The 27,655-nt window shown below is 40.0% G+C and overlaps 1 protein-coding gene across 1 annotated transcript in view; it reads right to left on the bottom strand.

Moving 5' to 3' along the window:
• The window catches only part of nsmfb (NMDA receptor synaptonuclear signaling and neuronal migration factor b), a 40,718-nt gene extending 14,192 nt beyond the window's left edge, over positions 1–26,526 (bottom strand). Inside the window, exons 1-10 of the mRNA XM_018669034.2 lie at positions 26,103–26,526; positions 14,150–14,211; positions 12,691–13,452; positions 12,270–12,342; positions 9,613–9,618; positions 6,968–7,036; positions 2,585–2,637; positions 1,361–1,450; positions 685–812; positions 474–557 (exon numbers count right to left, since the gene is read on the bottom strand). Coding sequence (XP_018524550.1) covers positions 474–557; positions 685–812; positions 1,361–1,450; positions 2,585–2,637; positions 6,968–7,036; positions 9,613–9,618; positions 12,270–12,342; positions 12,691–13,452; positions 14,150–14,211; positions 26,103–26,278 — 1,503 coding nt within the window. The 5' untranslated portion in view covers positions 26,279–26,526. The remainder of the gene's footprint in view (positions 1–473; positions 558–684; positions 813–1,360; positions 1,451–2,584; positions 2,638–6,967; positions 7,037–9,612; positions 9,619–12,269; positions 12,343–12,690; positions 13,453–14,149; positions 14,212–26,102) is intronic.
• Positions 26,527–27,655: the final 1,129 nt, after the last annotated feature.

Here is a 27,655-nt window from a genome sequence, read left to right as displayed (position 1 = left end):
GCAGTCTTTTTGCAGTCTGTTCCTCTTTTAGATGAGACCACTAAATTAAGTGTGAGAAATCAGGAGCAAGCGAGCCACCTGTAGTCACAACAGTCCCATAAGCTGCAGTGTGCCTCTCTGTAACTGATCACACCACAGTCTACAGGATTGATGTGACTTTAGCCAGCTATTTATGTTAACAAATTATTTGACATTTAACACATAAAGCAAAGATAATATCAAATCATATGAATCAGTTTGACATATGGACGAGCCTGACTTAACTGATGAAATTTTGTTCAAGTCTGACAGTTTAGCTGAGTCTGAGGTGATGACTTCTGTGTAGACTCTTGAGGTCAGTGAGAAAGTGTAAGAATAATAATCTTGTATGTTATCTTGTAAATCTAACAATTTTGCTTTGTGTTTATTTATAACCAGTGAATGACTGAATAAATAAATGCTGTAAACCTAAGCTGTCTGTGGCTACTACTCACATAAAGAATGGGGATGATGGAGGGGTCATCCCTGCGGATTATGTTGGGAACATATTCAGCCTTTGGGACCTTGGAGGATATCAGCTGTGGAAAACAGGAAACATACAAACAACTCACAGCATTGCTGGCTGCATAAGAATGAAAAACTTGATGGATATATTTCGTTCAGGTTGAATGAATCCACTTCAAAGTTGATTGCCAGGAGCCTCACCATGATTTTTGGTGGGATGAAGTCCTCTTCCTCACAGGCCGCTCTCTCCATCTCCCTCTCCTCCTCCCACTCAGCATCCTCATCCAACCCTTCATCTAGAGTCCCTGAGGAGGTCTGAAGCTCACCACCTGGCTCACACACACACACACGCACACATACAGGAACAAAGGGCGAGATGAAAGGATAACACACCAATGCGATTAGAGAGGGTGCTCCATTTAAAAGCGCTGCACCTGTTATTTTATATTTCCAGCACAGAGGGGAGGAACAGAGCTGTTAAAATCAGACAGCAGACGACACAAGACAACACAATAACACTCTCCTTATGCACTCAGCCTGATGCAGACAGCTACAACACAAAGCAACAGGCAAATGGACGACAGGTTGTAAGATGTGGACAGCTGTATGGATGGATGGTAACAGCCAAGTACAAGTACACAGAGTAGTAGTACACATGCAGGCGGAGTGGACTTATAAGAAATACACGCTGTGTAACAAGAGATTGCCTGTCAGTCTTGTAGTAGTTGTATATTCTCCTGCATGCAAAAGGGTATATGTGTGATTCTACAGGCATTTTTGAGCATGAGATGTGTCTGTAGAAAAAGTGTGTATATATGCACTGTGTAGGGTAAGTGTGTGTGTCTTTTGTTCATGTCTGTGAGTGACATCAACTCACTGTCTCTGGAGTCATGCAGTGAGTCAGGCTTGACAGGGGTGGGGTCACTCCACGAGCGGCTGAAGCTCTTGGCTCGGCGTTCGGCGAAGGCTGATGGAGTTAGGGGGAAAAAGAGTCACTCACGCACACAAACACTCTCCAAAGCATAATCAACCAGTGCTCTGTGTTACTGATAAACACTAAAGTGATTCTAGTGTCCCCTGTTAGATAACTGGCCTTTTTGTTTTGTGCTACTGTAGGGCTAGGAGGTAATTAAATTATATAAATTGATTCACATTGAAATTGCATTGTGTAAAAATGATTCTATTTTTTCATTATTCTACAAAATTCTGTTTTTCAAATAACTTATTCCCAGCATACTGTAGTTACAATTTGCCAAAAGCTCTTAAAGAGCAACTCAGTCAAGAGATTTCTGCTGATCTGGTGGTTTTATGGTTTAACTTCCCACATTGCTGCAGTGATGTAGACATGTACTCCAGGGTGTGTCCGTACATCATGCGAGAACTGATGGATGTGGTTACAGGTAAAACAGATGATACTTCTGACTAGAACTGCAATTGTTCTCATGTAATTGATTTTAAAAATTGTCTGAAAATTGTTAAAAAGATGCAAATCTCAAGTTTTCAAAGCTCATGGTGACATCCAACAGTCAAATTATAATGATGACATAAGTGTGCATTTGTAGAAAACCACAACCAATCACAAAGTGGTACAACCTTCATCTGTCTCATCTCACTCTCCCAGGTTAATGTCACAGGGGTGAGTTTTGAGCTTTATGCTGTTCAGTTCAGCAGTGAAAGAAATAACGGCACAACGTAACTTTATCTTGTTAAGATACAAACAGCATTTGAAATCTACTGTATACAATCGATATAATAAATTCTTTTTCTGGAGCAAATGTTAGTGAGTGCACAGTCACACTAACACACACAGACAAACATAATGTACACACCTGCCAGTCTAAACTTGAGGGCAGACAAATGACAGATGAGGATTTTAAGAATAAGGCTGTGATGACATGTCTGGTTCATAAACATAGTGTGATACAATATTATTATATATTAACATGCATAGTAGCTACTGTCATTCCATGCATAAAGCATGAATACGTTCTGACAAACCTCAATTCCAATGTTATGATGGTACACACTGTAGAGCATAAATGCATGAAAACATAGTGACATCAGCACACATACATGCATACAGGTACACTGAAAGACTTACTCTGGGCTTTCATCCTGCGGCTGCCCACCATCCTGAGGTGCTTACGGAAATTTCTTCCATTTTAGAGGAAAAGAAGAAGGAGACAGAGATATCAAGAATGATGAACGGAACCAGAGAATGAAAGAACGTGTCAAACTTACAAAAACTAATGAATAGAAGACACAGATAGAATCTGAATATGACTTCCTAACCACAGAATAGATGTCAGGCTGCGCGCTACACAATTAAAGGATTATGTCAACTTTTCGGGAGTTCTGGCCACTGGTCAACATGTCCAACATGTGACCAAACATGTCCAACATGTGACCAGACATGTGACAAGAAGGCTGGTGCCAAAATCACATCTAAGTGTTCAGTGGAAGCTCTGTCCTGTGCACATCAAGCACTATGAACCGATCTTTGCATGTAGAGATTTTGGCTTGAAGCAATTTGAGCTTAGTGGCTGCATGGAGTATTGCAACTTCCATGTTCTTTGAGATGCACGCCGGCCCACACATAATCATTTCCATTTCCCATTCATAATCACAGAAAAGGAACAGCTGTAAAACGAATAGACCTACATTCTTAAAACATCATCTGTTGCACAATACCAACAATTTGAAAAACGTTTTCCAAGAACTACTCTCATAAATTCAGACAAAGGTGACACACAACAATTATTAACTCAGTGCTAACAATGACTGAAATTGTTGCTATACTGACCTGTACTGGGTGGAAGTCTATTTTTGATGTAGGACAAGCTTGCTAACTGATACTTTGCAAACTAGTCATGTCATGAAACTTCACAGGTGTGTACTCAGGATTTTACAAAAGTCAGAAGATGGGTGTGACCCAGGAAGGGCCACAGAAATAGGGGGACTGGAAGTAGGGAAAGGTTAGTTGGCCTCAGACATTCGTTTTAAGTCACAGATCACTGTATCCCAGTTTCAATCATTCCTGTCCACATAAAATGAAACTACAGACCATCTTGCAATGGGATCACCCTGCCTGCGATGCCTGTCAATACAATGCGATATACACTGGTGTTTGATAATTGGGAGGATAGATGTTTGGTGAATCTGTGTATTATACTACAAGTTACTGACTCTGAAGTGCCCAAATAATTTAACACCTGTCACACTCTGGGTATGCAGCTGAAGTGTGCCCCGATTTCACCCCCATACTGATCAACTCTGGGCATGTCTAGGTGCAGGACACATTTTCTTATTAATATGATGATACTGGACATAAAACTGTGATAGGGTGCATGGCAGCTCATATGGCTGCTCCACAACTCTACAGCTCATTATTTTTAATGAGCCCCACCTGTGTAGTCAGTTATTGCTAGCTTTTTCCATAATGTTGGTGTTGCATTAATTTAATTAATAAAATAGCCAATATCAATCTAATATTTTAGTAAAACGCTAACCAACAACAGCAAGGTTCATGACGGTGTCAAAGTCAATGCAAAGCATACAGCCCTTCCTGTGCATGTTTTTGTCTGAAGCTATTTGGTATCTAGGGTACAGTTTCAAGGCATTCCAAAAAACACTGTTGACATGTCAGTGAAGATTGCAGGTGTTGTGAAGGCAGAGCCTAAAATAGAGGGATGACTCAGAGCAGAAGGGGATCCGTCAGTCAGCCAGCGTTTTTTCATAGAGTGACAACAGCTTCTAAAATCACCCGTGCACCAAGATTACTAAGAGAAATTCATGTTGGTGTGTTTATGAATATGTGTGTTTCTGCAATTCTGAATCTACCTCACCCAACACTCTCACTCTGACTGTGACCTTTCCAAAAGCTTTGCAAAAAAACCCCATGCATGTTTGCTTATTCAAATATGCATAATTGGATGTGTGGAACTAACTGAGATGTATCTTTCTATTAAAATCATTGCATTCTGAAAGAAGTCTGTAGCACAGCCCTGTACATTTACACAAGAAAAATAATTCTCTTGCACTGTTTGGGGAGCTTGCAACACAAGAGCACACACACACACACACACACACACACAAAGGCTCAAACAACAAATGGCACGTCTGATTTGTTCGTGGAGTGAGGTCTGTTGCCAAATATTGACTGATTCCTTCACTTTGAGAACCATCCACAGAGCAGTGAGCTACGGCCCTGTATTGATAGACCTTGCTTTTACACGTCAGTGTTCAGTGAGGAATACTGATTAAACCTGCCACCCACAGCCTCCGGGATTCACGACACACTCACATACACCACAGGATACTGTTATGAGGTTTGTGATGGCCCTATGTTTCATGTGTAAAAGCACAGTACATGCCTGCTAATATGTAGATGCAGTGGATCAAGAGCATGTAGGGTACAGAGGCAAAGACTGACAAATAGTGTATTGGATATATGGATGTGTGTATTTTATTTGTGTCAAGAGCCAGTGTTTCAAACTGCTGAATCATCAGGATAACAGTAGAGAGGTCTGGAGTCAGTCACGGCGAGTGTGAAAATAACAACAGACATTACAGGAATTTGAAAGACAGGGGACTTGTCTCTAAGCCTTCATTAGCTTTTGATGTAAAATAAATTAAAATAAAGAACACTGATGAAATGGTATCAAGTGATTATTTATTTCGCATTATTTATTCTACAATTTATAATTAACTGATACTAACATTGCTAAGTATTGTTACATATAATTAGTTTATGTTGTTTATCCAGTCTCTTGTGGTTGTTTGTGGCTGAAAGCTCTGGAAAAAAAATTTGTCAAAGTTTATGGATCAGTGGCATGGATCATTCAGTTCATTAACTTTCAGCTGATCCCAAGAATATGCTCAAAGACGATACTGATTATAACATTTGTATATTACAATCTCCTGTGTCACAAATTAATACATGTTTCCTTCCACTCGGATATAAGATATGAGTTGGATACTTTGAGATAAAAGGTAAGGTGCCATTAAACCCTTGTAGGAGAGGTGAGTCCAATCAGATGATTTAATTGGAACTATGAAATTTGTGCTTCTTTCATCTATCAGTTTGAGACAGGTTACTGCTGCTTCACTGGAAGTCGCATTATTACGCATTATGTACATCATCATGTATGGTTCCCATCTCGGCCAAGCATGAAAACTGTTTTTTTTAGAAAATCTCAGAACTTCCAGCATTTATAGTCAATTTTTATACACAAATTGAAAATACACATAAAATAGGTAGATGGAAAGGCAGTTACAACAAGAAGGCTAAATTCAACCAAAATCTTCATGTGATAATTGAACCTGGGACTGACACTAATACAGAGAAAATGCTCCATCTGCATTGAAGCCATGGGTGTGGTAGTATTGCACCTTTCCTGTAAAATGTGTAGTTAATGTGGAATAATGAGTTACTAACAAGATACAGACTTACATACCTTACAGACCTACATAACAACTAACATGAGTGCTCATCTCCACTGCTACCATAAAGACATGACAAAGACATACCAAAAACACTGCCACAGGGTCAGCTGGAGCTGAAACATTAAGTTCCATCAAAACAACACTTTTCTAGCTGTATTAAAAATCCACAGAGGAACAAGGCAAAATGTTACGGAAAGCCCGAAAGCAGCTTACTGCATTTTGCTAACAACAAACTTCCTGCACTACCAGTTGTATCACAATCAAAAGTGCACATTATAAGGGGAAACTGGGAGATGGAAGCCAAGACTTGCAGTCTGTTTGCATTATACATGGCAGCTGACATTGCAGAAGTCCTTAAACTGGCTGCACATTACTGTGGTGACAGACAGGTTTTTATTCATTTATTTATTTGATTGAGCTAATTGTCCAGGTGTTCGGCCCAGTTGTTTTGTTTACCCTGCACTGGATTAGTTTGAATATGCAATAGTAACTGGCAGATATATTTGAAAGTGGAAGTTTATTTTTTGATTATGATCAGAAGTTCAGTTTACTCTTTTTGGCAAATATAGTAATGTTTATAATATCAAACAAGTGCCAGAAAAGGCATTGGTAGAGCTCTTAAATCAATGAAAAGCCATAATTCAAATAAGGGTCATGTCAGCATGAATAAATAAAGGCTGGTTACTAATAAAGTCCAAGTAAAACATTGTGGACGGCTGGAGTGACCTGTACTCTATCAAACATAGTCAGATACTGAGCAATGTTAAATTACTGTCCCTGTAGATGTTTCAAAATAAAAGCCCACCAGCAGCATGAGGGATTATAAGTCTGGAATGCTTTTAGTTCAAAAGTCAAAATTTACATTATACACAGAGATAGGGTCACAAGTAAGCCAAGTGGTCCACTAAGAAAAAAAAAAAGATTTTTAGATATAATTTGAGACTGATGATGACACTTGTCATGAAAAGTATTTCTTTGCTGTGTAACAGGGACAGTTTAGAACCACACAGGACAGGACAGGACAGCCAGGACACGGTACCTCTCCATCATGGTTGCTGCCTCCTGCTCTCTTTTCCGCCTCTTTCTCTCAGCAATCCCGCGGAAAGCCCTGCCGGGACGTCAAAGCGTTAAGTGGTTTTGTGGGGAAATAAAGTTTTACGCCTGACCTGACACCAAGGAATTTTTGTCTGAACCCAAACTGACCCAAGAGGTGAATAACCTTTACAAAACTTATAGGATTTAACTCAGAAATCACTGATACTATAGTCAGCCATAGTTTTGGTTTATCTGCTTGTTTGTTTTTTTAAAACTAGGCCTGACTTAAATGTCACAAAGCTGAAAGAAATTTACCAGACTTAAGCCCTCTGGGTCTAGTCGGGTTCGGGCATAAATATAAAGTTCCAGTCAGGGTGGGATGGGGCAACAGTAAACAGGTTCAAGGTGAGTGGTTTTCAGTCTACAAGGATTAGTGTAGGGTTTGGTTAGCTTTTCTGTCTGGTTAGAGTGGTTAGAGTGGGCAGCACAGGGACATTTTATCCACCACTGTGGATAATCTCACATAGTGTATACACACACACACACACATGCACACACACACACATACACACATGCACACACGCACGCACGCACGCACACAAGGACCACAATGCAAGATAGGGGTCTACGAGAAAAAGACACTGAGGAGTAACCAAGAAACTGCCCATCCTGTCTAGCCAATGGAAGTAAACTATACCATTTAATCACCAGTGCCAATAATTCCACAATTCTTAGTCCTATGAATGTCAACTTTGAGTCTTTACTGTAATTTCATTTAAAAATGAATTTTAAAACTTTAAAATCTTTTTTCTGTGTGACTGTCCATTAATTCTCATTCTGCCAGTGTGTATGTTGGTCAGCGTGGGCGTGTCTTTCCCAAAGAGGACAGTAATGGCTCTGACAGAATGTCAGATATAATGAGAATCATTGGTGACAGTGTATGTCTGAAAAGAAGTCATGTCCTGTAGTCTGGCTTTGACTGACAGACAGACAGACAGCTGATGAGCTCTAGGATGACAAACAATGGGCTGAAGTCATTGGAGCCGGTACAGTGCTGATTATCTGAAAGATAGCTCTGCCTGGGCATTACTATTACATCATTTTTCCCCTCATGAACACCGTCACTTTCTGTCACTCTCCCTGAAAAAGATGAACATGTCAGAGGCTACTTTTCCTTCAGCCTGTTACTCCTTCCACCATCTGCCATCACCAGAAACTCTGAAAGCTGAGAGCCGTCGTCCCCTTTTGTGCCACAAAGAAATCCAGGAGATTAACTGCCAAATTCAACCAAGTGGTTAGGAAAAAACTGTGTAGGCTAATAAACCTTTTGGCACTAAGCTCTCTTATTAGCAATTAGAGACAACAGCAACAAGTTGTATGTCCTGATATATTAACTTGGCGCTGAGGCTTAACAATTTTGTTAAAATGCGTGACTGTGATTTTCTCTGACCAATTTTGCAGTTGTGATTTAAATTGCTTAGAATATTTTCTCTGAATTCAACTCTGGGCCTGTTTGGTGATCTACATCACATCAAACATGATGCGTTACAACAATAATCATACATTTATCTTGTTTGTACATTATATCTGACTTGTTTGATCTCTATGATCACAGCTAATGACACCCCTGATAGTGTTGCTGATGTTTTGCTGACGTGTGATAAACAAGATTGTTTATTGAGAGAGACTGATCACTCTGTTGTTCTTTTTGTACTACACAACTCTACAGTCCATTTTCTTCCTTTCCAACAATTTAAATGATAAAGAGTAGTGGAATCTCCTCTCTTGAAGAGACCATCTTTGCCTGAGAGTAATTAGTACATACATAGGCATGCAGAGAACTTACTGACCAGGTAACAGCTCAGAGTCATATCAGCTTGATAAACACTCACAGTGACCAACTACAACTGTTACCTTTTACAGCTCATTCAGACAATAATGCCATTTACATCACAGCTCTTCAAAGTTGCACTTATTCAAATTACACTTTTGATCTTAAAATGATTAAATGACTAAATTTTCAGCTCTATTTAGAGCTATTTCTACGTGTGTATATGTTCATGTGAGTAGCTAAATGCAGCATTAATGCTACATCTATGAATACTCTTTGTTTCATATCCTATTCATCAGCTTCATCTGTGTCTATCTTTAGACTTAAGAATGAAAATGGCTTTGCTTGAAGCTATGCTTTGCTTTGACAAATATGCTTTTCATGATGGTTGCATAAGGCAGTGGCTGTAGGCATGCACTAAGTGTGTAATAGGTTGTCGCTGTTGAATTGTGTGATATGAAAGTGCTCTTCAAATAAGCAACTGTCACTATTCAGACAAGATACCTCCATACTGCAGCGCTTTAATTTGATGACCTCTTTGTGCAACTCACAAATGTAGAATATCCTGTAAAATCTGTGAATTCAGTATTCCTATTGTACAATACCTTCCCTACATTTAAGTAGACTATTGACTTAATATGTAACTTCAAACACCCAGTCCAGCAGACACTGAGGTTGAGGCAGTGAAGGACACAGCAGACTGAATAGCACACAGGCACAAGAGGAAAAAGGTTCAAGACATGTTACCTAACTGACAGAGTGAGAAAAAGGAAGAGCAACGAGGAAGAACAGTGGGGGTGGTTGAAAGAGTTACTCACGATATTCTACAGTCGTGGTTTGGAAAGCCGCCACATAGAGAGGAAAGGAAGAAGAGGAGACAAAATGAAAAAAAAATGTTAGTAACAAGGCCAGCCAGATACACCACACACACTTCAGAGACTGCTTTATGTTCTAGCTCTCAATTTCAGGAGAGGTTACAACAGGCAAACAACATCAACTCTAGTGGAAAAGTCCTCACTATATACTCAAAATATTTTTTTTATCAAGGACAAAAGTCTAATTAGGACATGCACATTAGCATCAGTGGTGAAAAGAAGAGAAGAACATAGGGCAGATGATGAGAATGCATATAGGTACCTATAAATCGAATGTCTCTTCATAATCAGTTCATATCAATGACTGCTCATAGACAAATATTTTGATCTATTCTTAAGTAAACATGTAATCAACGAAACTGCAACAAATCATATTACTTCATATTAGAGATGCAAGACAGTGATTGGCCAGCAATTCAAAAACCAGTGTCAGGATCAGATATTAGTCTGACCCTGATAGGTACACAGACAGACAGAAATAGATAAAAACAGATGGACAAAGGGAGGATGGTGACATATGGAGAGAGAGGAGAGAGTGTGGGAGAGATGAAGGGAAAGATCACAGTGGGTGAGCTTTGACTGTCTGAGGGTCATAATTACAAGATCAGGGTGATAGGTGATAATTAACTAGTCACGAAGAGTGGAAGGCACTTTGTGTGTGTGTGTGTGTGTGTGAGTATGTTGGCGTAAGCATTTGAATTGTCTAGGTCAACATACATTGTCTTCTTTCAAAATCTAGTCAATTCCAAACTGACAACCTGATATTCTGTTTGGATCTACATATGTGATCAAAATGCAAGAAATCCCATGTGAAGACCTGATCACACCAGCATTTTAAGCAGTGAATCAAATCTATTGATTTCACTACAGTGTAATGATTATTTGTAGGGGTGAGGAGTGAATCCTTATGAACATTTCATGTCAAATTCAGCTTTGGTAAATTTTGACCTGCAAGTTTGTATGGTTGAAAAAAAGGAAGCCAATGTGACAGTGCTGACCTTTGAGGGAACAGTAAGCTTGGGAGTCCAACATGGAAGAAGCTAGAATTTGTTAGTTGTTCACTTTTATTTAATGTTACACAGTTACACAAAAGGGCAATGGTTTGTAGACAGTAATGAAACAGGAGTTGATTTGATTGACTACAATGTATGTGTTTTGAATTAATTATATGAACTTTTATCTTATTGCTTACTAACTATGCTTGTTAGCTTGGAGAGCTTTCCTCTTTAGAATAAAGCTCTTTATTAAAAGAAATGATGAACAATCCCAAGAACAGGGACTAGTAAACACCACAGTATTGAGAAAACAGGGACTCTATAGTGACTGAATGGCGCTAGATAGCTAGCATATTAGCTAGTCCTCAAATGGTACCAGTCACCAAAGATTTTGTTAAGATTCATTTTGTTATGCCACTCTCTGGGGTGACCAGGCCTTTAGGATAGAAAAATCCCTGAAACAGTATTGATCATCCACCATCCACAGAATCCATAGAATACAATCATTAGCTTATCAGTTAGCCTACTTAAAGAACTGTATGTTTTGAAGGGTTATTATCATTTCTATCATTTTCTCTGCATGCAAGGTAATGCTGCACACTGAATAATTAACGTTACATGTTTCAACATTCTGTTGGAATAAGAGGATATTGGTGAAGGACATGCACTGAAGAATCAAACATCTAATGTGATATCTGTAAGAGAATAAGGACACACTCAGTGTCAGATACAGTGCCTATACTTGTACTTATTTCTAGATAAGAGATCAGTACGGAAGTATGTCAGTATTATAAAGAAATCGAATTACTCAATTTGAAAACAATTAATCCAATTTTATATTATCACAATTAATAACATTTATATTTATTAAATAAGTATGCAATACAATATACACATTTTACCTGGAAATTCCTTTTTTATGTATTTATTTATTTATTTATTTTATGAGAGGGGGATTCTCACAGATTTCTTTTATGAAATATTCCATTGTCAGACATTATGAAACTGACCTTAATGAAAATGATCATGAAAAGGGCCATATCCACATAACTGTCATTACCAATGTGCTAAAATCAGGACATCAGGCAGATAATTTTTCAACTCATGTTTAGGTTGCACATTTTCTAAGAAGTTCATTTAACATTCACTGTTTTTATCAATACAGTGCAGTACTTACAAATACACTGAAAATTATTTGTCATTTAAGTTTTTAAGTTTTTTTTTAAATGTGTATCTTGTGTATTTATTTTCTGATAAATTATACTTGACCAAATGGAATTTTAAATTTCATTTTGGTTAAAAAATAAATAAATGCTAGAAGCCACTGACTTCCAGAGATCAGGGAGGAACCTAAAAGGTGAAATAGAGGTGGACAATGGACAATGACCAATACTTATCCAAGTTATACTGGCATCTTATATTGGTGAAACCAACCAAGTGAGAAATACATGAAAGTTCATTATGATTTTGTAATAGAATGCTACATCTGAGTTACAAGTCTTGGAAGGACAAGGCTGGGCCACATCCTGCCAACATAGTGCTGGTTCAGTAAGATACAGTCATGTACAGAGTGGGAGTGAAGGCGGATTTCCATGCCATACTCACGCCTGCATTGTGGTGGTGGCTGTCTGAAAGCTGAACATATTTTCTTTGGGGAACCAGCTATTAGGAGTGTCTTCTGCAAACACAGAAAACAAAGGGAAGGTGTGGTATCAACAAGCAGAACATTCAAACACAGACTTTAAAATTAGCGCAGGAGGTTAGTGAATACAGAATGGCAAGACAGTGTTAAATTAAACATCTGAGGGTGAATGGGAAAGCATACTCCTTGTTTTCCTGTTCTATTCATTTAAAATTTGAGTTATATACATAGGTGTGTGAATATTTTTCAAACCCAATACTTTACAAATTGTAATGTAGGTGATGAACCACATAACTGTTGACATGACAGATGTATATCTACAGTTTCCGAACTCTTAAATATCAATTTAAGCTCCCACCCATTTTCCCATCCATCTTTCTTTACCCCTGTCATCAGTAGATGCTCTTTCCTCGCTGTACATCCTCTCCAGTTTTTTGCGGTGCTTCCCTCCATCCCGTGGTGAGGTATCCAGATCAAGGGAACGCTGGCTTTGGCATGGAGCCCGAATGCAGGACACGCAGTCTGGGGTGTAGTCATCCCGCGATCCCCCTCGTCTCATCCCCCAGTCTCGGATGTTGCTGGCGTTCCCTGAGCTCTGCAGTGGCTGAGATGATGATGGTGGGCCTGCGTGATGCTGGTGGGCATGGTGATGGTTGCTGCGGTGGTGGCTACTACGATGATGGCTACTGCGGGCAGCTGAGGCAGACGGTTGGCTAGTGCAGGATGGGTTGTGGTTCACGGTGGCAGGGGCCTGGGACAGAGGCTGCTCCCTGGAGCCCTTCAGCACCTCCAACTCGAGGCTCTCCTCACTGCCACGGCCCCCCAGGGTCATCCCTCCTTCCCTGGTGATTGTGTAGACTCTGGCTGGTTTTACTGTCGCACTCCCCTCTGGGCCTCTGGCACCTGGTTGTTCCTCTGCGGAGAGGCTGCGCTCAACAGAGAATCGACGTTTGGAAGGGCCCAAAGGTGCTGGAGCCTGGAGGGTGTTCACCAGAGACTGAGACTGTGGATGAACACTGGGATTGGATTGGTTGGGTTTAGCTACAGGCAAACAGTGGCTCTGTGGTGGCAGATTGTTTTTATGCAAGTGGCTAACGTCTGGAGAGTCGCAGTCCTGGCCGGGGAAGGTGTCAGACAACAGATGATCTGGAGATAGATGGAAAGAGAGAGGGAAAGAAGATGGAGAGAAGTAGCCCGAAAGCAAAGAGAGTGACAGATGAATCTGGTGCCTGTCAATTATACAGCTCTTGCAAATGACAATCAGATAAATGCCTGAAATGTAAATGTAAATGAACAGATACATTGTTTGTCTCTCTGGGATTTGTAGGGCTGGCAGCAGAGTGGTAAACATTTATGAGGTGGTAAAGCTTTCACGAGGATGAGAAGGAAAAGCAGAGAGGTGGCTCAGAGATAGACAAGAGCAACAAGAGGAGTAATAAAAGGTTTGGAAATGGATGAGCCAGCACAGTACATGAAGGGCTTTGGCAGAAACAAATGGCCTTGTTGTCCTGTATGGTCTTGGAGGATGACTGTTCACAGAGTAAGCAGCTGCAGGGCTGCAGGTTTGTAAATAAGTGTTTATGCATGGAGATGGATGAGTTTTTTCATGCTCTCTTTGCTCTGGAAAAATAAGTGTGAGACATGCTTGTTGCAGTTCATTCAATTTAAGCATATATGAAGTGGTGTGAATGAATAGTGAGAACTTACTAGTACTTACTGGTCTAAGACTATGTTAGACTCTTGGTTTTGGTGTTCACTGATGAAAGTTCATTGTTGGTTACTTGATAACACAGATTTATTTCCAGTGTATGTATGTATGTGTGTGTGCGTGTGTGTCTCCTACCTGCTCCGTTGCGGTTCTCTGGATTGGTATTGGACAGGTATTCTCCAAATGCTCTGGCTGCTCTGTAGAGACACAACAAGTGCTGCAATTAACCCTGACCCCTACTGTTCAGCTTCTACTGTCATACACAGAGAAGTGACTCACAAAGAGTCATGGTTTTGTATTTATAAACAGTCTGTGCTTCTTATCTGTGAGGCCTCTTCATGGGTGACTGTCCTTACATGCTACTGAGTAGATTACATGCCTACACAATCTGCAAGAGGCAATTTTATTGTTAGTGTCCTGAGTCTGTACTCTATAACAGCCCTCTCTCACCAGGGTAACAGTGCATTCTTACATAGTGACTACAGAACTGGGAAACAGCTTGGGAGCTACAGCTTGCCTCCCTTGCACAGCTGATAGGCCCCATAGGGGACTGTGACATCGCATGTGCCAGCCATAAAGCCAGGAAATAAATGCAAGCACATAGACATGTAACAAAAACACATTGACAGGAACAGCAAGGAACTGGCATGGTATACAGAACATGTACATGGCAGACTCTCTAGTTATAAAACATAATGTCTCCTCTTACAAGCTGTAATTCTTTCAGCATTGCTGCTGTCAGGTTTTAGCTAGGTATCGCTGGATTTCTGAAACAAAAATGACCCTTTTTGGACTAAAACACAAGGTTTAATGGATTGTTTGTCAAACATCCCTTACACAAGCATTGACGCATTCATTTTCAGCACTGGTGGAAACAAAATGCCATCCATGTGGCAGTGTACCCATGTCCTGCACTGCCACAGGACCATACTGTGTTAAATCTATTCTAGTGTGTTGCATAAAAAGGCTAAATGTACCACCTCTGAAAAGGGGGAAAGGGAGAAGAGCCTTGAACAACTGTGATTGGCTCATAAACAATAGTCTAAGCTCTGTGCTTCTGAAACCACAAAACCTTCAGACCTCCATTTAAACAAAGAAACACTTCTGAACACATAATGAAACCAAACTACACCACTGTAACCTTTAGCCTGTATGCAGCATGAGTCTCTACTATTGTACACTGGATTTTTACACAGGTTGTAAGGGATGCAGCTCAAATGAGTGCTAAATTTGATGGTCTGATGTCTCTGTATTACTCTGTACACTGGTTACTCTTTAACAGAATACTCTGGTTACAGGACTATTGGTGCATAGAGTTTTCACAGTCTAGTCATTACTACCAACCTGATCCATGAAGCAGAATTTTCACATTTCTGCTTTCTGAGCAGAAGCTAGTTAGCCTAGCTTTCTAGCTTCCACCTTATGAGTGGAATACAAACTTAACAGGACAATCAACCCAAACCTAAACAATTTTTTTAGCATCTTTGAAAAAGGAGACTTACAACATTACTTATTTACAAAAGCTGCAATATAACTATACTGTTGTTAATATTTCTTTACACAAAAGCTGAGGAGAAATCAAATATTGGTTTAACTTTAACTTATCTGCTACAAGCAGCTAAAACAGACTCTTCATTGTTTCGTGTAACTGGAACATGATAAGTAAAATCAGCAGTTGTAAGTGTGAAATAGTTCATTTTATAGTCAGGTATAAATTTCTCCTGCTGAAACACCCACATTCTTACAATACATGTCATAAAAGATAAAGGCCACACACACACACACACCTATAGAGAAACAGCAAAGCCTATAATCACTCTCCTCCCACTCACTACAACTTGGCATTCCTGCCATCTGCACACACACATACACAGATTCCCACATCCTCAGAGTGTGCATGTGGAACAGCACACAGAAAAATAAATAGGCTACACACATGTATACACACACAATATGCTTTCTACATGCACACAGGCCTGAATCCCAGGGGGGCTGCAGTGAAATGGAATTGCTGTGTTGTTGCTGTATCCTATATGCCTTCCTGCTACGACACTCTAAGTAATTAAATATGAGGCGGCACGTGCAGCAGCACTCCCTGTGAAAACTCTCCTCCCAGCCTGGATGATGGGAGAGCAGGAGGGAGGGAGGGCACAATAAAGAAAATGAATTCATCTCTGATATATCTGTTTGACTCAGTGAACTCCTTCCAATAAAAATTCCATATAGTACACTGAGAGAAAGGAAATGTCAAGGCATGTCAGTTCATGGAGGACAAATCGCAGCAGTGTCGCATATATGTATATGTATGTACACATAGTGGAACATTAGCAGCTTAGGAGCCACACACATACACGAGATACAAGATTTATTTGTAGCATCAACTCCAGTTTCAAACTGTGAGTAAACCATGTCTCTTTTAAACAGAGACCAAAACAGAGCTGAGAGTGACTATTGGTGTAGATTCATTAGATGGACAGAAACATATCTCCAAATGAATGTTAATATTGCTCACTGACTTCAGAAACTGTTTGTGAACACATTAGCCACATCAGCATTAACAGGAGATAATATCAGTATTGTTTACAGCTATTTTTTGTGTTCACCCAAAAGTTATTATACAGGAGAGGACTTAAAATTCACTCCTTGATTTTGTTATGACCCCAATAGCACACCTAATTACGCAAATTTCCCCAGATGATACCATTTGCAATCAGCATCAGCTGTGAGCGGGGAAGAAACTTGGGGATGTGGGGTCACTGTAGACCTTTTCCACAGCAGGTAATCTGACTAATAACTGAAATAGCACAGCTGGAGCTAATAACCTGATGTCTCCTGTCTATTTAAGTGTTTCAGTACATCATGCCAGTGCACAGTACTTGGTCCTTGGATCAGCTAATTGGGATGAAGTCATTGTTTGTATTATTGGTTACCAATTTTCCTGACAAAGTATTGTACCTTTGACAACCATTTTGACACTGAAAGACAAAACACATAATGCTGAGAGTTTGAAAGTTTTTATACATTAATAACACATCACAGTCGGATTCCATTGACCAACATTCAGCTTTGCCTCATTTTGCTTTGACCTCTCGCAGCCACTGTACTGGCAGCTTTGCTCTGTGCCTCTTGAGTATTTTTTCTGTTGCATGTTTTCAGCCATGTCACATGAGAAGGGAGTAGTGGTGACAAGAGGGAGATGTGTTTATAAGACCAAAATAAAAAGTAACGACAGAGTGGGAAGTGGTGATGAGGGAGGGAGGCATAATAAGCTAGAAAAGACTGAGAAATGGGGGGGGGGGCAGATAGGAGACAGACGATAATAAACTAGATGGTATTGTGCTCTGATGTGTTGGTCATATGCCAGGCTTCTCCTCCTTCCTTCTCTCTGTGTGTGAAGGAGTGGGATGACTACATATATGAGGCACATAGGAGTGGTGTAGCGTATAGATGCCTGGGGAAAAATTTATCTAATGGCACAGTGGTGAAAGCCCCAGAGCTGAAGAGGCATACAGAAGAGCCTCAGTAGAAGAATATAGTTGTTCTCTGCTAGTTTGAATGAGTGATTGTGCTTTGTCCATGTGTTTTCTGTGTGCATACAGGACATGCAAGTATCATGTGAATACATGGTTGCCTCATCTACATGTGTATTCTTGTTCTTGTGTACACTATAGAATACTGAAACATAAAGTAAATAGGCTGTCCTGCATCACACATTACATCCATTAATATGGTGGAAATGCATCAGTTTCTCAGTTCAGACGGGGCCGAGAGAAGAAAAAGCAAGCAATTATGTTGACAGAATTGTGGGGGTCGTGGTATGTAACAGGGTTTGCATTTTTGGGGATTTGTGCAGGAGGCATGTTCAAGCTAAAACTGTGTTACATAGCTCTTTAGGAGTGTAAGTTCTACTGGTAAATGTTATGTGTATGTGTTACTGCATTCTTATGACATTATGTCCCCATGGTCAAGCAGTGATGCTGACTCTCTTGTGACTTCTTAGGTTAGATGCTCACGCTGTTCTTCAACCAATCAGGTTACTGCTCACATCCCCCACATCCAGACTGACCTCCTTCTGCAACCCTCTACAGTGTGCACTTGTGCTCCTGTATCCCTCCTTTGTTCCCTATAACCTGCTTCCTTCTCTTTCTCACTTCTCCTACTCTTGAACTTACTTGAAATTATCTACTCTGTCTTCTCTTCCTTATACTTTTCCTTTTTTTCATGATCTGTCCTATATCTTCTCCTCTCCCTTATTCTTCATCTGTTTGAAGTCTATCAAAGAAGGAAAAATGACTACACTACACTACAAACATAAAGTCTGACACTTATCCAATTCTCCATGTCCTCCTGCTGTTGCAGCATCAGGGAGTCCTAACAGCCCTAAAAGAATAATTGAAATTGGACTTGGAGGAATGGCACAGCTCCACAACAAGTTTTTTGCTCACGCACTGGCAGATTAATATGATTAAATGACCGACTGATGCTGTAATGTTCATTTGCTAATCTAACTACTACAGGACACCAACATATTCCAGTAAAGGGGCGACAAGTGAACTTTAGATTACCAGATCTTTCAGTGATCAACTCAGAAAAGAGGAGGGGTTACTGCTGACTTTTATTGCATGGTAGAAATATAATTGTATGATTCCTATATAGTGCTACCATAATACAAAATGCCAACATGGCAGCTGACTAATGACTGATTGTCATAAACCTTTTAATATTCACATATTTTTTACTATAAAGATGTATTAATTGAGTTTTTTCTTTGGTAACTTGAGGATGAGGACAAGTGATATAATATTAGCTATAGGTTGATACAGCAAACGTGTTGGCAAACAGTCGCCAATTTTCACATCCAGCAGACAGAACAACATTTGTTTTCTTTTGGAGTCATGTTTCTAGCTGGCTAATGAGAAAAATGTCTGGCTCCTTAGCTGCTAAATGTTCCACTATGTCCCCCTCTCTAATATAGTATCTCTGCTGATTGGTGGAGGGCAGCCATTTTAAGATGGGTTTGTAAGTTGCAAGCTGTAAAACCAAAACAATGAAATAATAGGGGTTAAAGTGCTCTGTAGAGCTGAGGAAAAATGCAATTATCAGTTCTTTTTCACATTAGATATATTCATCTAACCAATTATCAATATAAACATTTTGATTACTGCAGCTTTAATATCAAAAAAACACTGACCCAAGACAATGTGCGTAAGTCTGCCAGGTATGTAGAGCAGTTTTCTGACTGGTATATGGAATGCCATGAGGCTATAGGAATGTATAGTGACATCAAAGGTGTGCATATTGTTTGTGTATGCATAATGCTGCACAATGTATGTTCATTTGCAATTCATATTGTTAATAGTGCATATAGCCCTTTTGATTTCACACCTCAAACTACATTTATATTAAATTGTCCATTGCAAATGTGTGTGTAATGTACTGTGGTTCGTGAACATCCATGTCAAGAATCAGGGTCTTTCAGGCACCATGTCACTGTCACTGTTCTGTGATCATCTCCATCTGTAACACTGCTGCCTTTAAATTACTTTGAAACACTTTATTCAACAAATAAACACACCACTGAAATGTAGATATATTTGGGCCAAAATAATTGGCCCAAATATATCTACCATAAGTAATACTGTATATTATAGTAAGTGATACAGCAGTGTTTTTTCTGAAAAGTGAGGCTGTCATCATAGTGTCTGTGACTGAGTGTTTCACTGTGACAGGCTGGAAGTTGAGTTCAGTCTCCACAACAAGCTCCAGCTGTTAGAAAGGATTCATTAAAGTTTTGACCCTGCTGTGCCCTCCATGTTCCATCCGCTAGCTAGGAGGTGATCAGTGATACAGACCATAATTAGTCAGATCAATGAGTGAACTGCTGGCCATCTTACTGTCCACCTACTGCTTCTATCATTAACAGGGCATTCGGAATGAGCATTTCAACCTAAAATACAATTCATTAATCACTGGGAACTATTCAACTATTGCTTGAAAGGTAGCTATCAGTTATTAAAGCTAACAAAAACCAGTGTGATAAATGAATAATCTATAATTACAGATTTACATTACATGGATATACAGTATGTGCATATAAATGAAGTGCATATGGCTGAATCAAACAGAATGTTACACCTCACTTATGTAGAAGCTATATATCTTTAGGGGAAAAACTGAGAAATGACACTCCTCCTCTGGCCACTGAGGTTGTCAGACCTGTGATTAGGGAGAAGATGAAAGTGAGTCTCATTTCCTCTTGTATTATACATGTGATGAGGACTTTTTACATGTTATGAAGAACAGCGTCCATCTTCCACAAAACTCAATAAAATCCTAAAATACTGTACAGACACACAGAACAAAAATTGGAATGGCTATTCAGTTTTAATGTGTCTATGTTTGCTAACTTTGTCTCAAGTGCTTATAAAAGAAGGGACAGCAACCAACATTTTAACTGGTTTTCACTGGTCAGTGGACATTCAATTCTTAGTCTTCAACTGACAATTCAATTTCAGTGATTAAATGCCAACTGACCTTTCAACTTCCCTCATCAGTTTACTCTTCAAGTTACACTTAACCCTTTTTCAACTGTCACATTCTAACATTTGCAAGGCTTTAATTTCCTACAGTTTGTGTCAGTGATTACACTTCCAGCTCAACTGTCACACTTGGACAATTTCAAATACTCGCAGTGCTTTTACTTTAACTCCTCTCATACTTTTACGTAAATTAACACTTTAGCTTAATTCAGTGTTTACCTCAAACTGAACCTACAACTGCAGCACTTCTATTTTACAGTAACTGCCATTTCAACCTCCTCTATTAATTATATATTGACTCTCACTGAAACGTCTTTCAGTATTTCAGCTGTTTCCACTGCAAAATCTCAGCAACAAGCACACTTAAATTTCCCTCATAAAATGTAGCCTTTTTTGTTTGATTATTTATTCTCATTTCACCAGTACTGCAGTATACAGCACAGTTTGTGTCCATGATTCATGAATTCTGTAGCGAAAAGAAGGACAAGAAAAAACAGCAGTGCAGGTTCTGTGTCCTACTATAGATTTATACAGCACCGGTCTGACCTGTGTCTATTGTTATCTCTCTGCGTCACTGTCTATCCTATTGCAGCTTGTCTCGCTGTACACTGAGATGGTTGACTAGTAAAAGGCTGATGACTTCATTAACAGACAATTGCTCCGCTACACTCCACTAACAACAAAAGCCATGAGTCATGCAACTACCAATATCTCCCAAGAGAATGAAGAAGGTTCATCAATAGGTGCTAGAGTATCTCATCTACAAAGACAGCCAGTAGGAGACATGCTCGCACAGATGAAGCATCAGGCTCCAATGGGGTGAGGCCCTTATTTTGGTTTCCTGATATATTGGGATGATATTGGTTTTTATTAAAGCTAAGAAGTTAATCGCTCTTTGTACTCCCCAAACCCCTAAATACACACACATACACACATAAATCATGTGTATTATTTACTCTGTTCTATTTAATTAGATTACTTGAAACCTAGATTACTTATGAAAATAAATGATCCATTTGCTCAAGGGGACAGCACAGGAGAAGCTTCGATATTGAAATTCCTTCTGGTCATCACTGAAGGTCAGCAGAGGTTATTCTTCATTACCCTTAACAACAGACTGAGAGTGGTGTCTATCTCTGATATCTTGGAGGGTTTTCCCTGAAAATAAGCAGGTTTTATGTTTCTAATTGTAAGACAAACGGCATGACAAGAAGAGGACAGCACACAGAAAACACAACAAAAAGTAAAGGACAATTATAAAAGTTGGGTCAAGAGCAAGTGGATGTAGGTTGTCTGGTGCTGTGTGTGTGTGTGTGTGAGTATATGTTTTTCACCCTTGATGAAAATTACACTACTTTGGCTACTGCCAGTACTGCTGCAGTACAGCTACTACTACTGGCTCTACCTAGCCTGGAAACCAGACCAATCTACAAGCTCATATTTATTATATTGTTATATGGTTTAATGTTCATTACCATGTTTTGAGAATTCTCTCTTCATTTCCTCCATCTGACTGTAATGAAAAGACAAGTCCATGCAAGAAAACCATGTCATTACAAGTGTATGTAAACATTTGACCTCAACTCTGAATCATAAATGTAATGCCTAGGTCCACTGACCAGCTTGCCTCTTTACTAAGTCATCATACCATGCCTGCTGCATCATGAGTCATTTCTCCTCCCTCTCTCCCATTTTTAAAATTCCACTTGCTGTAAAATAATAAAGATGTACTAAAATAAAGTCAATATGCTCTAACATAGTTAAAAACACTAAATATTAGTTTAAAAAATCTGTGTCATGTTTGGTCTTAAAAGCCCCATATGAAGTTTATAAAAAGTGATTCTGACAGGTTTATATTTTACAGGGGGGACCCAGATGTTTAATAGCTAATAGCCACAGTGGACCGTGACTGGAGCTAATCTGTGCAGTGATGAGGACAGGGTCGCTGCTGGTCACTCAGTCTTGTGGGAAAGAGGCCATGAAATCACATTTTCACCAAAGTGGAAACTATTAAGGCCTGAAAACTGTTGTGCTGGGCAATTCCTTTCAGAAGTGACTCAAACATTATTGAAATATTAAAGGTGACGTTAGCTCTAAAGTGCTCGTAATCTTTCCTGTTGAGTGACAAATCAAAGCAGACGGACTGGTTTTAGTGTGCTGTTCTGCAAAGATTTCTTATCAACGGGACATCAGTAAGTGCTTCAAGCACAGTGCATAAAAGAAAACTAATTTTCACCAAAATTCCCTTAAAAACTGAGACTTTAACCGCGGAATTTACTGCACAGTAAAACACTGAGAATATGCAAGCATATACGACTTATTATTATTATTATGAACCTTTTTAACCTTTCCATTCCTTCTTAGCACAACCCTGTATATGTATTTAAAAAGAATCAGTGTCAAGACTGTTCATACATTAGCATTACAATGAACCAGAACGCAAAAGAGACTATTTCAAATCAGCTCATTTTCAAATGCTGATTTATTTTGATACTGTCCCATTTCTATGCACTGAAAAAACCCAGCTCTGCCAACAAAATGCCAACCATGTAGCCACAACAAATCTCATAAATAATGAAAGATGGCCTGACTGTGATGAAAAAAATGAATTCTGTGTTTAATTTCAGATAGCAATCAATTTAGGACACAAAACAGCAGGGTTGGTCTGATTCACACCTGATACCTGGCCAAATGAGCCAATTTCCAAAGCTCACACAACATAACATGTTGTCAACAGACTATTTGAAAATCTCACACCTGAATATCTTGAATACCCTGAAATCCTGCAAGGTACTGTCGGTAAACTGCAAACAGCAGACTCATGTTTGCCAATCTGGCTGGTGTGTGACTAAATCTACAAAAGAACAGTAAAGGAATGAGAGAGGAAAACAATCATACATGGCATTAACCCAGGTTACACAGGACAGAGAGTTCCCTGCTGCTCAGTAGACAGTTTGGTTCTCATACCCCAGCTTTATTTCTCACCTCTGCTGTTATTTCTCATCATTTTTGCCTGTTGGTCCCATGCAGGCCCAAGAGGTTCATAATTATAAGGCTGTGATCCATCCTGTCATATGAATATGTATTTCCTACTTCATCCGTGCCAAAAGTAGTGTGTTAAACTTGATCTAGCCTGGCTGATCTCAGTCAACCTAAAATTTCCTCTTAAGACATCTTCAGGTGTCAGCACCTTTTAACCAGCAACACAGTCTTAAACCCCCCTCCCCTCACACCTGTCTGTCATCGGAGTTTAGGGGCATTAGATGGCACCAGTAGACATGCCATCCTCTCACTCTGCACTTTTGTGTCATTAAAGGCTAAATAAATCTTTAAAATGAGCTGGGGAGTTTTATGCAGTGACTGGCCAGGTGAACTTTTCTCTCAAGCTTTGTACAAATGAATGCAACACAGTGACTGGCTGCCAGGAACCCACTGAAGGAGCATTAAAGGGTGTGAGCAGTGTGACTGCACCCAGGCTCAGGCTGTCCTGGGGGTCAGTGTTGACCTGCAGTAACAGCATGTGAAGGTTCCAGTAATCTGGCTGCATACTAAGTGACCTAAACACACCCACTCACCCCACCTGCATTCACTAATGTAGAACTACAGCTACAGAAAAGCACTTAGTGCATCCATCCAAAATGCCACAGTCATACAAACACAAGAATGGGGTTCAGAAGAGAAAGGACGGGTAAAATTTCAAAAGTAAAAAGATAATATTCTTTTTTTGGTTTGTTCTGCATGACTGTCTGCAAGTGCAGGTGAGAATGAGGTAGCTAATAAGGAGGATGACCTGGCTAGCACAACAATGCTTTGGTCCTGGGAGGTCCTCTGCATCTCCTTCCCCTTCTGATAGGTCACTAGCGACAATTTGTGTGGGTGCACATAAATCATGACCCCTACAAAGATACTTTATTCTGCTACTGAAGGAACCTGACTTATGTATCCCAAGGCAATCTGAACTGGTATTACCAACTGCTTAAATGTAGATCTTTGCAGTATTTTAAAGATATTCAGTGGTATAACACTTGAAAGAACAGATGTGTGAGGATCCTGTTAAACATGCCTACGTCTAACATAATCCTTCTATGGCATTACTATCCACACTCACCCAGTGGATATGGTATTGGATTTGTTAGAGAGGTGGAACAGCTTTGCCCTTGCTCATTCAGTGTTCAGCAGATAAACTCAGATCTTCTAGCAGGATCGAGACACCACTAATCCCAGCTCAGCTCAGACAGAGCAGCTGGGATTCAGGAGAAAAGCTATTGTTCCCTGAGATCCATTAAGATCCATGTCAACAGGAGTGCAGCTCATGATCACAGATAGAGCGGGAAGCATGTACAAGCCTTGGCTACAGTCCACATGCGTGTCTGCGATGCTGGCCGAGCTCGGAGTGATTTATGGAGAGTTAAGCGTGAGGTGTGAAAAAGCAAGCGAGGCGGAGAGGGAGGCGATAAACAGATAAACAGCGAAAGGAAGACAGAGACAAATAGAGTTGGAGAATGTGTGCACAAGCAAGTGTGCATGGTGCTGACTATGTAAGTAGATGGAAAGGTCACACGTGTTCTGGAGCATATGTGCATTTGTTTTACTGCACTGTAGCTGTACGCAGAATCATGCATTTAAGAAAAAAAATTGGAGTATACACACACGACTGAGAGCTGAAGTGCTTCTTTTGTCTGCACTCTGCCTCTGAGGTCAGTAAGTGGGCGACACATAGTGCATCTCCTACTATAGAGCATTAGTCACCCTGCAGCCTTTGGACTGAGAGCACACTAATCTGACATCCATGACACAAAGACCTTTGATGACATGACTCACACACTCAAAGTTAAATGTCATTAGTATTAGTCACAGATGCAGTGAGTTTAGCTCAAAGTCTGTAGATGACCATGTCACTACAGGAAATATACGTAACATGCAACAGTGGACAAACAGGTAAAATCAAAGCCTCTCCTGATGTTATGATTACAGTGCAATGACTCTCTGGACGTTTGCTTTAAGTTACATTCAGTATTAGGAATGCAAAATATTAGGAACACAGCTATTAACCCTCACTGACACTGCATGAGTGATGAACATATTTTGCTTGCTTTTGAAAAGGTTTGCTCTGAATCAGCTGAAATGTAAATACAAAGGGGGCTGCAAAGTGAAGGAGGTGTAATTTATATTTTACATTTTACTCATGGTTTACCAAAAACTGGTTCTAAATAGATTCCTATACAGATAACATAAATCAAGAATTTAGAATAAAAGCAAGAACGCTGAGTGAAACTTTAAAAGGAGCAACGCTGCGTTCTATTAAAGACAAACTGATGGAGGAATCACGAGGCGTGCACAAGGACCAGAGGGTCCGTTTTTACTCCATTTGAGAATATTATCTAATCATCATCAGCATCTTCTGACTGTAATCGTTCCTTTTAGCTTCTTATCCAACAGCAGTTTGTCTAAAATCATCTACAAGCAAAGACTTTGGTAGTTTTAAGGCATTTTCTCTTCGCTACGCCGGTTTCTCCGAACCCCGCTACACATCCCCGCGGCACACTCACCTAACTTTTGCGGCCACGGAAGATATCGCGTCACTCCTCAGATTCTTCCTTTTGGACACCGCAGTTCCCATGCTGAAGTGGAAACGACCCAGGGGAGAAAACACAGACCATTCCACAGACTGTTCGACAATGGAAACAAACGAGAGAAAATCATCAAACGGGGAAAGAAAAATCATCCGTATCCAAGAAATCACGATTCTAATAATTTCATATTTATCATTTCTTTGGTTTAAAAAAAAACTAAACTAAAAACTGAATGTTCCAGAAAGCTGCAGGCTGAAGGTAGAGCACAGCAGCCCCGCTGGAGGATGAACGGCGTGTGATGTGCTGCGCCCTCCTCTCCTCTCCTCATCCAACTGAGGCTTCCAGGAAGGAAACGGAGACCATAAAAGGAAGGATAACCCGCCAGCCCGCGCGGCCTGGACAGGTGCGGGGTGGGCAACAGCAGGAGAGTTGTGTTGTTCCAGTTGCGGCGACAGCGTTGCTATTGTACGTCCGTCCGTCCGTCCGTCCGTCCCATTTTGTTGAACGCGGTATCTCGGTAACGCCTGGGGCTGATTTCGACAAATTTGGAATAAACGTTCACTTGGACTCATGGACAAACTGATCAGAATTAGAAGATCAAAGGTCAAGGTCACCATGACCTCGCTAAACACGTTTTTGGCCATAACTCAAAAATCCACACGAAATTTTGACACAGTGTAACACAAATGTCTTAGTGGTGACATTTAATATCAAAAGGCCAAAGGTCAACTTCACTGTGAAATTATAATGTTCTGTAAAACACCTTTTGGGCTCATCATTCAGTGCCATAACTTAGGAACAGAAGGGGAGATAGTGACTATATTTCACATTTGGTCAGATACTGAATAGGTGACATTAACCTTGCATGAACCACCTTGAAGCTGTGGTGATTGTATAGATCTGCCAGTTTGAAGACTTTATTTTGTATTAGTCACAGAAATGAAAAAAAAAATGACCTGGAGATAACTGTATTCAAATCAATATTCAGAACAATTAGTAACACTAACAGTTGTGTGACGTAGCCTAGCTGCTGCGGTGAGTCTCTCCAAAGTCCACAGGCAGCAGCAACCAGGAATAATATCCACAAACTAATAGGCTAATAAACACTGGGTCTGCTGTCTGACTCTGGCACATTAATGAATCCTGTGAGCCCCTAAGAAGTCTCTGTTCTTGGACTTATGGTATCAGCTGATGAAACTACATGAATTGACTCACCTTTATAGTACTGAACAGTCTCAGCAGCCCCAAGGAGTAAACATGTAAGTCAGTCACCAACTGCACTGCTTTGTCATAAAACTTTCTTATATATAGTGATATAGTGAGATTTTTAGTTTAATTTTTTATTTTGTGTAAGGGAGTAATGGAACAAGGAGCAGTTGACAGTTAGATGAAAGGCGGCGGGCTGTCCTGCTGTTGTGTGAAAAACTACTTGTGCCAGTCACAGCATGAAATCAGATCCCAGCTGTATTATTTTTGACCAAAGTGAAAACACTGGATAAATTTAAATTTTGACCTTATCATGGCACCAG

Source organism: Lates calcarifer, linkage group LG13, assembly GCF_001640805.2.
Source record: "Lates calcarifer isolate ASB-BC8 linkage group LG13, TLL_Latcal_v3, whole genome shotgun sequence".
Classification (NCBI taxonomy): Eukaryota; Metazoa; Chordata; class Actinopteri; family Centropomidae; genus Lates; species Lates calcarifer.
Note: the sequence above shows the minus strand (reverse complement) of the source record. Positions and strands in the feature narration are given on the sequence as shown.